This window comes from Haliaeetus albicilla, chromosome Z, assembly GCF_947461875.1.
Source record: "Haliaeetus albicilla chromosome Z, bHalAlb1.1, whole genome shotgun sequence".
Classification (NCBI taxonomy): domain Eukaryota; kingdom Metazoa; phylum Chordata; class Aves; order Accipitriformes; family Accipitridae; genus Haliaeetus; species Haliaeetus albicilla.
The window spans coordinates 39,005,063-39,017,894 of NC_091516.1; the positions used below are offsets into that span (position 1 = coordinate 39,005,063).

General features: G+C 36.5%; 1 protein-coding gene across 1 annotated transcript in view; it reads left to right on the plus strand.

Moving 5' to 3' along the window:
* FBN2 (fibrillin 2) overlaps positions 1-12,832 on the plus strand; it is a 175,589-nt gene that overhangs the window by 128,915 nt on the left and 33,842 nt on the right. Inside the window, exons 35-41 of the mRNA XM_069777396.1 lie at positions 2,772-2,894; positions 3,276-3,398; positions 7,976-8,137; positions 9,205-9,273; positions 9,918-10,043; positions 11,265-11,390; positions 11,943-12,095. Of these exons, the coding sequence (XP_069633497.1) occupies positions 2,772-2,894; positions 3,276-3,398; positions 7,976-8,137; positions 9,205-9,273; positions 9,918-10,043; positions 11,265-11,390; positions 11,943-12,095 (882 nt within the window). The remainder of the gene's footprint in view (positions 1-2,771; positions 2,895-3,275; positions 3,399-7,975; positions 8,138-9,204; positions 9,274-9,917; positions 10,044-11,264; positions 11,391-11,942; positions 12,096-12,832) is intronic.

The following is a 12,832-nucleotide window of genomic DNA, read 5'->3' on the forward strand; positions in this document are numbered from 1 at the left end:
GGTACTTCAGGTTTGTTTTCCGAGTTTGGATTGGCTGCTATAAAATAAAAAAACAAGAAGTGCTGGAAGGACCTCAACCTGGAAGCAGAATATTCAGCACGTGCTTCACGTATAAGTAATTTTTTCAAGCAAGGATTATTTTGCAGTGTGAATTATGTTGAAGCTAGCTTTCATCTTATTAAGTTTTCCTGGCCTTGGTCCAAAAATTCCAGAGTAGATGTTTGGTTCAGTAATTTTATTTTTTTAATTATTTCTCTTCCTTTTGTCACTAGTGAATAGTGTATGGAAAACCCTGTGTTCATCGCTATTTTATTTAGTATGTGTACACAGGAGACACAAACTGCATTAAGTGACCTCATTTTAAAATAAATGTTTTCAGGAAAATTGAATCACTGCTGTATTTAACAAGTTTGTAACACTCCTTAAAATGCATACTGGAGATTTTTTATCATCACCCTTTCTCTCTCAATATTGTACCAGATCATCTGAAGTGCAAAAGGGATTATTATCTTTCTAGTCCAGTTTAGCTTCTATTCCCTGTTGGGTTCTTATGTCTTTTTTTTGTCTAATGTAAGCAAACTGTATATTAGTAAAGTCTTTTTAGCAGGTGCTCCAAAGCTTTTTAGCTTATTCCATATTTAATGATGGAAACCTTGCAACATCTTAGGAAATTAAAATTCTTGATGAGACATTCAAAACAGATTCCAAAATGTAGTCTCTAAAATTCAGTCCATAACTTGGCACGTTCAAACATTCAGGTGTACATGTATGAATCAAATTTCCAGCTGTAGAAAAATTGCAGATGCTTCTGAAAAATTAGGTATGCAACTGTTTTGGTCAGATCTGTTAATAGTCACCAAGTATTGTCAATCACCTTTACTGAACTTCTCAGTGCAGCTCAGTCAGTTAGTCATATTACAGACATGCCAATGTTCTAATAAAAATCCCCAAATAGATATCAGCCAGTCAATGTTTTGAAAAGCAGTATGATTCTCATTCTTGGGACAGCGGGTCACCGACATTTGGCTTTTTAATTGGTCCACAAGGATGCTCTGAAAAATAAATAGTAGAATTTTGGAAAAATCCTTGGTATATTGGTATATTACTGTGATTCCAACAGAGATCTGAAAGCATTCCATAGATTAAATTGTGCTGTTGGAGAACTAAAAGATCTGGGTGCTGAATATTTGAAAGAAGTTCTCTTCTTTTTTTTTTTTAAGTTGATATATTAATTTGTCCTATGATAAGGTGACTTCTTGGCTGATTACTGCACTCAAAGGAAAAAATCCAAAGCCTGGATTTAGTACAATTATTTTAAGACAAATAATTCATCCAATTTCTTCAGAAATCCTGAGATGTCAGTACATTAGTTTCTTAATGATACAGTCTTTTCCATAACTTTATAAAGCTTCATCTGAACACAAGTTGTGTTCATGACCTGATTTGGAGGTCATTCCATGACTGTACTCCAAGCTACTTAGAAACCTTCCTTTAATTTCCAGTTTAGTTTACTGAGAACTGTTGGATATTAGGCATTTATCTTAGATTTCATTTTCCCTTGAAAATTTACATCTCTCTCCCCCTCAAAAGTATCCTCTTGTCATATATTCCTATAAAGAGGCATTATATCACTTCTCAAGCTTTGGCTAAGGCAAGCAAGCCAAGTTCAAAATAGATATTTCATTACTTTAGTAATTTTAATATCCCTTTTTCACACCTCATCCAATTTTTGTACAGCACTCTTCAACAGATCACTGTACACAGAATTTCTAATGAAGATTTAGCTGTGCATTGTAAAAAGGTATTAATGCTTTCCACTTACTGTCTCTGCCAAAAATAGCTCACTGGTACATGCTAGAGTTGCATTAGCCTTTTGCACAGCTGTTTTATTTTGGCAACTTAAAAGTCTTGCTATCATACAGTATATGCAGGGGTTTTTTCCGCTGTTATCTTAGTTACCTTCAACTCAGAAGTCCTTTATAGTTTGTTTCTAAAACTGTAACTTTGCACTTAATGCTGTTAACATTTAACTTCTTTTCTAGCACTGTAGTCCACAATGTAATCTGATTTTCTGTCAGTGTCTTTCAACCTTATTTCATCTTCAGTTTACATGAGCACACAGGCAGTCCCTTACATGCATCTTAGCTCACTTATGACGTAGTTACTATATAACTGGTTTAATGTGGGTTTGAGAAAATCATAGAGAATTCTTCCTATATTCCTTTTCCCTGTATTCTTTCTCCGAGATAAAAGTAACTGTTGATGCCTACTCTCTCTTTCTTCTTAGTATACTTTTTTCCCTGAGAATGGTATTCTGAAAATCTTACTTGCCATTAGTAAGAAATGTTGCAGACTATGAGCTAGGAAATGACTGACACCTTTGTGTGGTGTTATGCTTCATTCTGTTTAATGCACATTTTGAAAAGAACTTACTGGCTTTTTGACTTAGCTTTCGTTTTGAGTCCTGAGAAGTCAGTTTTGCTATTTTTACTTCACACTGGCTAAGACAGGAATAAGTAACAAGCAGCTTAATGGCGAATGCCTCACAAATCCCTAGCTATAGCGTTCTATACAAAATCAAAAGTGATTACTCAGTTTTGCTTTTTTAAATATGTTAAGTTACATGGGTCTTCATTTGCTTTTAGTAGTACAACACACTATTGTAATATTAATATTGTAATAGTAATAATTGTAATTAATATTATTGTAATTAATATTGTAATTAATATGGTAGTGATACGTAACTTTCTGTTCTTAATATATTCTTTCAGATATTGATGAGTGCTCCTTCCAGAACATATGTGTATTTGGTACCTGTAACAATCTACCAGGAATGTTTCATTGTATCTGTGATGATGGCTATGAACTAGATCGAACTGGGGGAAACTGTACAGGTATATCTCTTCTGTTCAGAAATAGGTCAAGACTTAATTATTTTTTTTGATTGCACCAAGCTAATTTAAAGATGAGTTCACAAAACATTCATTGTATTCTTTTACAACAAGAGTACATTTTTCCCCACTAAATAAGCAATGTGTAGAATTATATGCTTTGGAGTTGGTTTAAGAATGGAACAGAAAGAATGGCTTCTTAAATATGCAGCTCTACAAAGGTTATTTCTAAATGTTTGATGAATTATTAGTAGTTCTTTTGTTCCAATTACAGCTAAAATTCACTTGTATTTGAAATTTTCTTGCGCATTTTGTCTTAAAAACTAAAATTATTCTTCTGTTCTGTCCAGTGAGAAGGTTTATAAAGTAACCTTTCTATTTTAGATATCGATGAATGTGCCGATCCCATTAATTGTGTTAATGGTCTTTGTGTAAATACACCTGGAAGGTATGAGTGTAATTGCCCTCCAGACTTCCAGCTGAATCCTACTGGAGTGGGTTGTGTGGGTAAGTAAAAGCTATCTGAAGTATTACTTTAGAAATCACAGCCAAGGTGACTGTTCTGATGCAAATGAGGGCAGCAAGACAGAAAAATTATACTTAAACGTGCTGCATATCCTGTTGTACAGTTTTCTAGAGATGGAGTTATTTTAACTGATTAATGGTGTTTATAGTTTCTTTAAAATACATCTTTTTAAAATTTGTCGAAACGTATATTATCTGCATTTCCATTCTCCTAACAGTCAACAATTCTCATTTAAAAAAAAAAAAATTTTAATCCTAGATGTGTCTTGGGATTAATTTATGTGTTTATCTTAAGTCTAAACTGCGTAATCTGTGTAAATCTACATAATTCTCTCTGGTTTACACAGACTTAAAGTGAGTTGTCATTACTTTTCCCCCTTGCTACATGATGTAGGGCTGTCGTGTGATTAGAGTATATACTAGCAGTCTCGGGAAGTTTTGGGGAAGAGGGGGGTTGAGAGAGGGGCTAAGGTTCATCCATAATGATTTGTTTGTGATCCTGGGAAAGCCTTCTAAATTTTAATTGGAAAACAGCCTTTTTATTTTATTACTTTGGGAAGACTCAAATTCTCCTGAATGGGTAGTTAGAACTCTATCCATTTTCTAAATGTTTACAATAATACTACAGTGTAGTGGCAAATAAATATATTCTAAACAAGTAATTTCTAAAGAAATACAGATTTCCTTCAGAACAAATTTTATTGCTCATCTTTTCCATGTTTCTCCATTTTCTGCCTATGAATATTATCTCTTGCTTCTCTGGATGCTCAAAACAAGTCCTGTTTGAGACCTTTAGATGTCCACAGTTTGACCAATTTATTATAAAACTTTAAGCTGAGATTTTTAAAGACGAAGTGAATTTATGTAATCTATTCCATCTGTGTTTCTGTCTCCCATAGACTCTACTGACAATTCCTGCCTTAATACTTTTCTTCTGCAGTTGCAGTCTGACCTAAGCTTTTAACTTTGTCTCACCTGAAGATTCAGTTGAAGCAATGAAATCCTGCCTTTTTGGCTACCCTTCTGCAGCATATAACTGCTAAGATCCTCATTCTTCCCTACAACCAGATGCTGTGTATGATTAGCCCTGCAAGCCCTGAATTATGACCAAAGAATTTAAGTGATGTCTGAAGAAGCTTATGAGAATGAATTATCCTACTGCTAGCTGACTTGTGTTTCACTAAAAAATGGGAGTTTGAGTTGGCACTCTACTTTGGGACCAGTTGTCCCGATGACATTTTTGGCAGAGGTGCCATGTTTCCTCAAGGAAGCCTCCACAGTGGAAGGGAACCTACTCAAGGGTCAATCTAGCAGCGCTAGAATCCCAAATGAGAGAGCAAGCCCTCCCTTTCTGAAGAAAAAATGTTGAATAAGAAAGTGGTAGGAAAACTGTTTGACCCTTCCTTATTTCTGTGCTGAGGAAGTACTACTAAGGCTGTCCCTCTCTCTGGTACAAAGACTCTTTTCCTTTCCCATGTGTAAGAAGCATTTTTTGTTTCTGAATGACTGATTGCACAGAAAAGAGACTCCTAAGACTTAGCCCCCTAAGCAAACATGGGGGTTTTGGTTGGGTTTTGGGTTTTTTTCAAGTACAGACAGTGGCAGAACTGGAATCCACTTATCTGTCTGTGGGAGGAGCTGCAAGCCTTGGGTGTACGCTTTCCATCTCTCTACAGCCTGATTCTGTGATGAAGTGCAAAAAACATTCAGTGAACATTCAGCTTCTGCTTTTGACAGGGGCAAGAAAAACCTTTGCTTTCCATGAAATATCATCAGAGTAAGATAATAGAAATAAAGCCCTAATCCATGAATGAAATGATACTTTAGTGCCCAATTTTTTAGAAGCCCTTGAAGAGATGGGGCACCATGTGCAACCAAAAACATATTAGTTATACTATTTTATGCGATTATAGGCATGTTAGGTTTTGAACTTTTTTCTTTCACCAGCAGTTCTCATTTGTAATATTTCCGGAGGGTTAAATGATTTTTCATGGGAAGTGGAAACAGAGAGAGTTGCCATTCCAATGCAGCTATGCTAGTTATAGTTCTAGATTTGGTATACTTTGGATATGTCTACTTTAGTGACTTATGCAGCCCAAAGAGGGAAGAATTGAAGTTCAGTTTGCTTGTGATCCTTTGTAGTCTCAGGACTGCAATTCCAAATTGCAACTTGACTTGCAATGATGTTTGTGTCACTGGCACGTGGTAAAACATTATCCAGTTTTCACTCTAAGCTTGTAGTCATTTGGGAAAAAAAACCCACAGAGACTAGTGGACCTCACCAAGAAAAAGAATTGCGTCTGGAATGGGCAAGTTGTGCTGAAAAGTGTTCCAGAAACTTCTTTTCAAAAGGACAGCAGCTTCTGGTTCTTTTCAACAGCACTCTCTCTTGCACTCTTGAGCAAAAAAGGCAGAGGAATTTAAATTCCAGTTCCTTTCAGAAGAAACAGAAATATTATCCTTGGCAAAGAAGAACATAGTGCTGTGTGAAGACGGTTCATGTAAGGAGTAAACTGAAACCTAAAACTCTTGATGGACTCGGTATCAATATTCTGCTAGAGAATTCCAGGCTCTGCCTTTGTTCCAAGGTCTATCATCTCCTATTGTTCTTAATGGGCCTGAGGTCTTGGGCTGAAGCCGTCTTCCAAAATGGTCATTGTTTTTCACTTTTCCCAAGAAGAATGAAGCCAAATCTCTTGGCCTTTCTTAAAAAGGCAGATGTCTTGTGCTATCACAAATGGAGAGAAGCATGCAGTTCCTCTGAGAACATGAGGGGATAGGTATTCTCAGAATAACCATGTTTGCGTTGTTTCAGCTCTAGTCCACTACAAGAACCTGATATGCCCTTTTAAAAAGGCAGTTCACTTTACTCACTTCTAACGTTGTCTTAAAAAAAAAAAAGGACTTCCACTCTGACATATCTGATCAGTGATCTCAAGTAAATCCTGCCTCTAGGGAGATAAAGATATCCTGCTTGAAGTTTCTTCCCTTTCCATCAGAGGCTTAGAGGTACAGAATACATATGCCTCTGCCACTCAATTCTTCTGAGTATTTTAGCTTTACGACAGTGTGCATTTATGGTGAGATACTGAAATTTGTTGTAGAATATGTGGGGCCTAGGCCCCTCCTTTTTTACAATCTCTGCTACGGTATGCTCTTAATACTGTGCAGAAAGATTCACACAAACTTATCTATTAATGCTTAAATTCGAATAAATTTAAATTGTTTGGAAAGATTGAAGGTTTTCTCTTGATTGATGTTAAGACCCTTTAAAAAAAATACTCAGTCTGAAAATTAATGTGAAGTTGTGTTTCTGTATTATACATACTTACCTAACTTGAGGATCTTAAGAACAAGTAGCTCCTAAAAATTCAGAAAGTTGCCGTCAAGGTTTTTTTCATAGATACATCCCAAACCTCAGGATAATTTAAAAACCCATGTCAAGACATTTGTTAAACTCTGGAAATTCTGAAAGTATGAACTACCCACAGTTATCATACTGTTTTCATTTTACTCCACGTAAATTGCTAAAGGCTGTAGCATCTGGCACTTGCTGCAAGCAGTAAATTAAAAATGTGATATTTCTTAGTAAAATATGCATTTGGGGAATTATTAAAAAATTCATTTATAAGTTTCTTAGTCATATCATTAACAGAAATAGTAAAAATGCAGAAAAGATAATGGGTCCTTTATACAATGAATTTCTCAAAAAATTTTTGAGTGGGTTTCTGTGCTTCTTTAGAGGCAACCTTTGGTAACAAGTTAATTCATAGAAATGATCTTCAGAATTACAACACTGCTCTGGAAGAAATTAATGTTCATCTTATTTGACTGTAATAAATAATAATTTACTATGCTCTTATTCCTTGACTCACTGCTAGTTACTTCCCATTTATAAAGAACAAGGAGACAATATGTGCAGTAGTAAGAAAACTCACAGCTTTACTTCTCTTAGATTCCTTGCTCATTCCACTGAGGCCAGCAGTTGTCTAAATCATTAAGTTACAGCTTGAGTGAACTGATAAACTAATTCTCCTCAAACCTACTGCACATTTAGATTATTTGTTTCAGTGTTAATGATTTTTGGAGAATTTCTGTGCCAGTGGAAGAATTCTTCCAGTGACATGACTTTGTCCTGTGATTCCATAGAAAAATATATAAATTCTTCCAATTCCACAAGAGTCATAGCCTAGTCACAATCAGAATATGGAGAAGAAGTACTAACAGCAAACTGCAGCAAGGCTTCCAATGCTTTCTGGAGTGAAAAACTGGGAATAGTGTACGTGCTACATTAGATTATGGTGTGCCTTTGGAAGACATGCAGACATTTTAAACTCGTGTCTGGGTACTTAGGAAGCTGAAGCTACACATTTTCCCTGCTCTCTCTTTCAACATCAGTAACCGTCAGTGTTCATAAGTGTTTTGACCTTGCCAATGACTTCAAAAGCACAATGTTATCTGAATTCCTGCTTCTAGATACAGAATGTTAAAATTAATGCCTGCTGTTCCTTTGTCCAGATCATTGTGTGCAGCTGTAGTCATATGTGTTTTATATGTAGATAACCGTGTTGGCAATTGCTACCTGAAGTATGGACCACGAGGGGATGGAAGCCTATCCTGCAACACTGAAATTGGGGTTGGAGTCAGTCGTTCCTCATGCTGCTGCTCTCTGGGAAAGGCTTGGGGAAACCCCTGTGAGACGTGTCCCCCTGTAAACAGCAGTAAGGAAATGTTCTCTTATTCTCCCCGTGCTCTCTTATTATAGAAGTTGCTAACAAGGGATGAAGAAAGTATTTGAAATCTTTTACTGTATTATTATACATTTGTCTTTTAAGAATCTGATTTTCTTCATGAGGCAGTGTTCTGGCACAGTTATAAAAGAAAATCTCCCTGGTGCTGTCAGAGGGGTGCTGCAGAGGTATGGACCTGAGTATCAGAAGACCTGACCTTTAGTATTCTGTGACTGACTTGGTGCCTATTCTCACAGTAATAAATCAGTGGAAATTTAGAAGGCACTTCCCACTGGACCAGGCCCATGTACTTTGCGTAGTTTGGGGCAATTTATTTTATTTTGCTTTTACTTTTCTCCCATTAAAAAAAAATCAAGGTAGTTGAAGATACCTTAATGGAAGGGATTGCATGCATCTACTAGGAATTTTTACTCAGCAACTCCATGTTGATAGGGAAATAAAGAAATTAATAATGCTTAGGACTTAAATCATGCCTTTAATTTGGAGAACTGCAGGAGTTCTGAAAGGAGTGTTGGTAATTGTTGGGTAACTATTTCTAAGTCACTCTTGAGTACTTGCAAAATTCTTACCTGATGATACTTACCAATTTCATAGAGCTTTGAAGTTCTTTGAATGAATAATGCCGCATAAATGTCAAGTATGTTGTTCTTAATAGTCTCACAATAGTATGAATTCCAATTTTAACATGTACCTTTATCAATGGTATACTGACATTTCATATTAAAGAACTAGTCAAAATGGAAAATACATGCCTTTATAAAGGGACACTACAGAGAAAATAACTTTGCCTGCCTTAATACTGCCTTAAGTAACGATGGTTATTGTAATATTTTAAGCAGAACTCTTAATCTTACCTTGATTTTCTACTAATCTAATGCACTAGCTTTATTTACTGTGAATAGGTCAAGAAGAGTAGAAAACCAATGACTGTAGGGAATAAGGTTCATTAAAAAGACAAGTGAAATTTTATGTTTCTGTTGTTAGCATTTTGTTCTTCACATGACTGACATGCTTTCTCTTGTTGTACTTTACTTTAGCGGAATATAATACTCTCTGTCCAGGGGGAGAAGGATTCAGACCAAATCCCATCACTATTATTTTAGAAGGTGCGTTTATTGTAAATGACTGATGGCTGATAATACAAAAAAAAGGGGTCATCTTTGGAGAGATGTATACAGGAACTATATTTTACAAAAATGATTACATTTAGTGCAAACCAAACCCCTCTGCTATTATGAATTAGACAACAATGTGATGAAAATGCATACTGTAAAAGAATATTGAAGAAGTCCAGCAATATTTCAGTAGGAAAATAAGCTGGTGCATACTTTTTGTGTGCCTCCTTACTTGAATTGGCCTTTGAAATTGGCCCCTGAAGGATAAGTCATTTATGAAAATTACAGCTTATCAGTGGAAGGTATAAGTTTCAGGAAATTTTCATTGGACAAAGAAACTCTGGTTCCAATGAGTGTGCAGGAATGAGGAATTAGATGCCAGATTCCTTTAATCAGTAATGGAAGTTGAACTCCATGGGCTCATCAAGCTGAAGCGTGCTCCTGAAGAGCTATTTAAATGGAAGAGAATGAGCATCTCATCCATGCTTTCATGAAGTGCAATTTAGAAGGAAAAAAAAAAATCCACGTGACAGTTAAAAGCTACTAGTTGGTAAAATTTCAGGGGAGTACTTAAAGTCTCTTGTTTCTTTTAATTCTGGAATGAAAATATGGTGGGTTTTTTTCTCTGTTTTCAGACATTGATGAATGTCAGGAACTACCAGGTCTCTGCCAAGGTGGAAATTGCATCAATACATTTGGCAGCTTCCAGTGTGAATGTCCAAAAGGCTACTACCTCAGTGAAGAGACAAGAATCTGTGAAGGTTGAGTCCCTTGAAACCTTCTTCTCTATCACAGTGCAGTTATTATGAAAACCACTGTCATTTTTAGCCTTAAATGCATAAGTGGATAGGTTACCCACACCCTTACCTAAAATCTTCTCTAAAATCATTATCTTTGGCACCAGTGATATGATTAATATAAAACTTGAAATGTGACACTTGAATATACTAATGCTTATTTTACATGATAGATCTCAGCTATGTGTATTCAGTAAACTAAGGAGGTTATTCATGATTTCTGGCTTCTCACTTCAACACCTTGTATCTCCTGCTAGTTTCACTAGGGTCCCTGTATGTTAAGTGAGAAAAGGTGTCCCCTTCACAGTATTTAAGAGTAGTGATTTAATTTATGCAACGTGAAGTAAAGTTAATGTTGGTTTTCCTTTTGTGTTTGAGATTTGTCATAAGTGTTAGAACCAAAAATTGTAAATAGACCCAAAAGTGTAAAGACTCCTTCGTGGTTTCTCCTAGTTAGGAGTGTTGTGAGTCAGCTTCCCCTTCTTCATTCATTTTGTGAGAAAAAAAAAATTGTCTTCTTTCAAAACAGAGCCTGTGAATACTGAGGCTTTGCTAATAAGCTTGGGTGAAGAAAACTGATCAAACTGGGTGTGAAATTAAAATTGTATGGACAAAAAAAGCTTACACCCCAAATACCTTGAATAAGAAGATCCAAGGTTAGAGCAGCAAGACTATGTGAATATTCAGCTTGCCTGTTTCTAAATAGAGTACTTAAAAGGTCATTTCTCAGTGGAGTAGTGAACACATCAACATAACTGAAAAGTGACAGTAACATTCCTGTGAGAAGAGGGTGTGAATGTCTTTTGTGGAGCTGATGGGGCACAAGGTGCTCCAGTTTCAGTGGTAAATTCAACAACTTTGAATATATTTAGGGTGTTCTCTTGCACTTCACTGGCTGGACTCAAACCCAATTGTAAGTTAGAACAAAAAATTGTAAATAGACCCAAAAATGTAAAGAATCTTTAATGGTTTCTCCTAGTTCGGAGTATTGTAAGTCAGCTTCCCCTTCTCCATTCACTTTGTGAGAAAACAACAATTCCTTTCAGAACAGAGCCTGTGAATCCTGAGGCTTTGCTAAGCTCGGGTGAAGAAAACTGACCAAAGTGAGTTTGAGGTCAGAAACATTTGCTACGACTTGGTCCTCTTTTCTCTTGTTAATTGTAGTTGTTTTCGCTTGGTCTTTAGATATTGATGAGTGTGTTGCACATCCTGGTGTCTGTGGTCCTGGCACCTGCTACAACACCTTGGGGAACTACACCTGCATCTGCCCACCTGAATATATGCAGGTGAACGGAGGACATAACTGCATGGGTATGCAAAATGTCACCTTTACTAGAACTGTCTGAATATCGGACTGTTTCAGGGCCAGCCTCTCTGCTTAAAATTTCCTTTTAGATGAGGCTAGTTCTAAAGCCTTTTATTGCTTTTTCCTGCCTTTTAACTCCCAGACAGTTACATCATGTAGCCAGGAAAGAGATCGCAATGACTGATGTGCAGTGTTCAAGTGCTCTTACTCCCTTAACAGAACCCAGAAATCTTTTTTTCATTTTCAGTAGTCATTTCCAAATGGTAGGGTTTACTATACAAAGGGATCTGATGTGTTTTTGATTTCTTGGGAATTTTCCTTTTTCCCCTTTATGTCTTTGAATGAAAACTGAAAATATGTCAAATTTCAGGTAAGTCGAAAACAAAGACTGTAGCTTACTTCAGTCCTTAAATGATTTGTAAATGCATCCATGCATATGCTTGGGTTGCATTCTGAAGCCAGAGTTAATGAACCACTGTCTAGGTTGGTAGGGGGTTGATATTTAATTCAGTTAGTTTGTTGGTTACTTCATAAGTGATTCTTTTTGTCACATCTAGACATGAGGAAGAGCTTTTGCTATAGAAGCTATAATGGAACATCCTGTGAGAATGAACTGCCCTTCAATGTGACCAAAAGGATGTGTTGCTGCACATACAATGTTGGGAAAGCCTGGAACAAACCTTGTGAACCATGTCCAACTCCAGGAACAGGTAAAGCCTACTACAGTCATCCCGTTTTGTTACTTTCTTTGCTTATATGCTCCTTTAACCTATTAGCTAAAGTTAATATTTTACCCCCAAAAAACCTTTGCTGTACTCCCAAAGAGTGACAATACCTTGCCATCCTGTCACTGGCTGGATTAAGTCTTGGTGTGCTAAACAAGAATAGGTATTTCTTCCATATTTTTTAAGTGGAAGAAGTATCACTCTATATTGCGTGGAAAGACAGAGCTTGAATAGTTTGAAGGCCCAATCATTCCCCCTGGATGAAAAAAATTCCCTCTTAGCTGCCCCTGAAGGCAAGGGCAAGGGAACAAACTACTGTCAGGTGTTGCTGAGATGAATAAAAAGGCCTGGAAAGTACAGACTGACTTGCCCATCAGCAGCAGGAGTATGTCAGCCCTGTAGCTAAAAGGATGTTTGTAAGACAGGTATCTGTAGGTAGATACAATTATTTAGACCTTTTTTTGGTGATGGGGATCTATAAAATGAGTGGTTGTTTTATTCTTTCTTTCTAAAAAATACCAAGGCTTTCAGAGGTCTTGTATGGACATAGAATTACTTTCAGTTATTTAGATATACATCAAAAATCTATGTTTGTGTAGGTAAGACCCACCAGGGTGGTGCAGTAGGTATAAGCAAGTTTTCTGAATGTGTGATTAGAGAACTCCCATCTCCAAATCTGTCACTTTGAGGTTTCTGGAAAAGCAGTCATTGGGCAATAATAC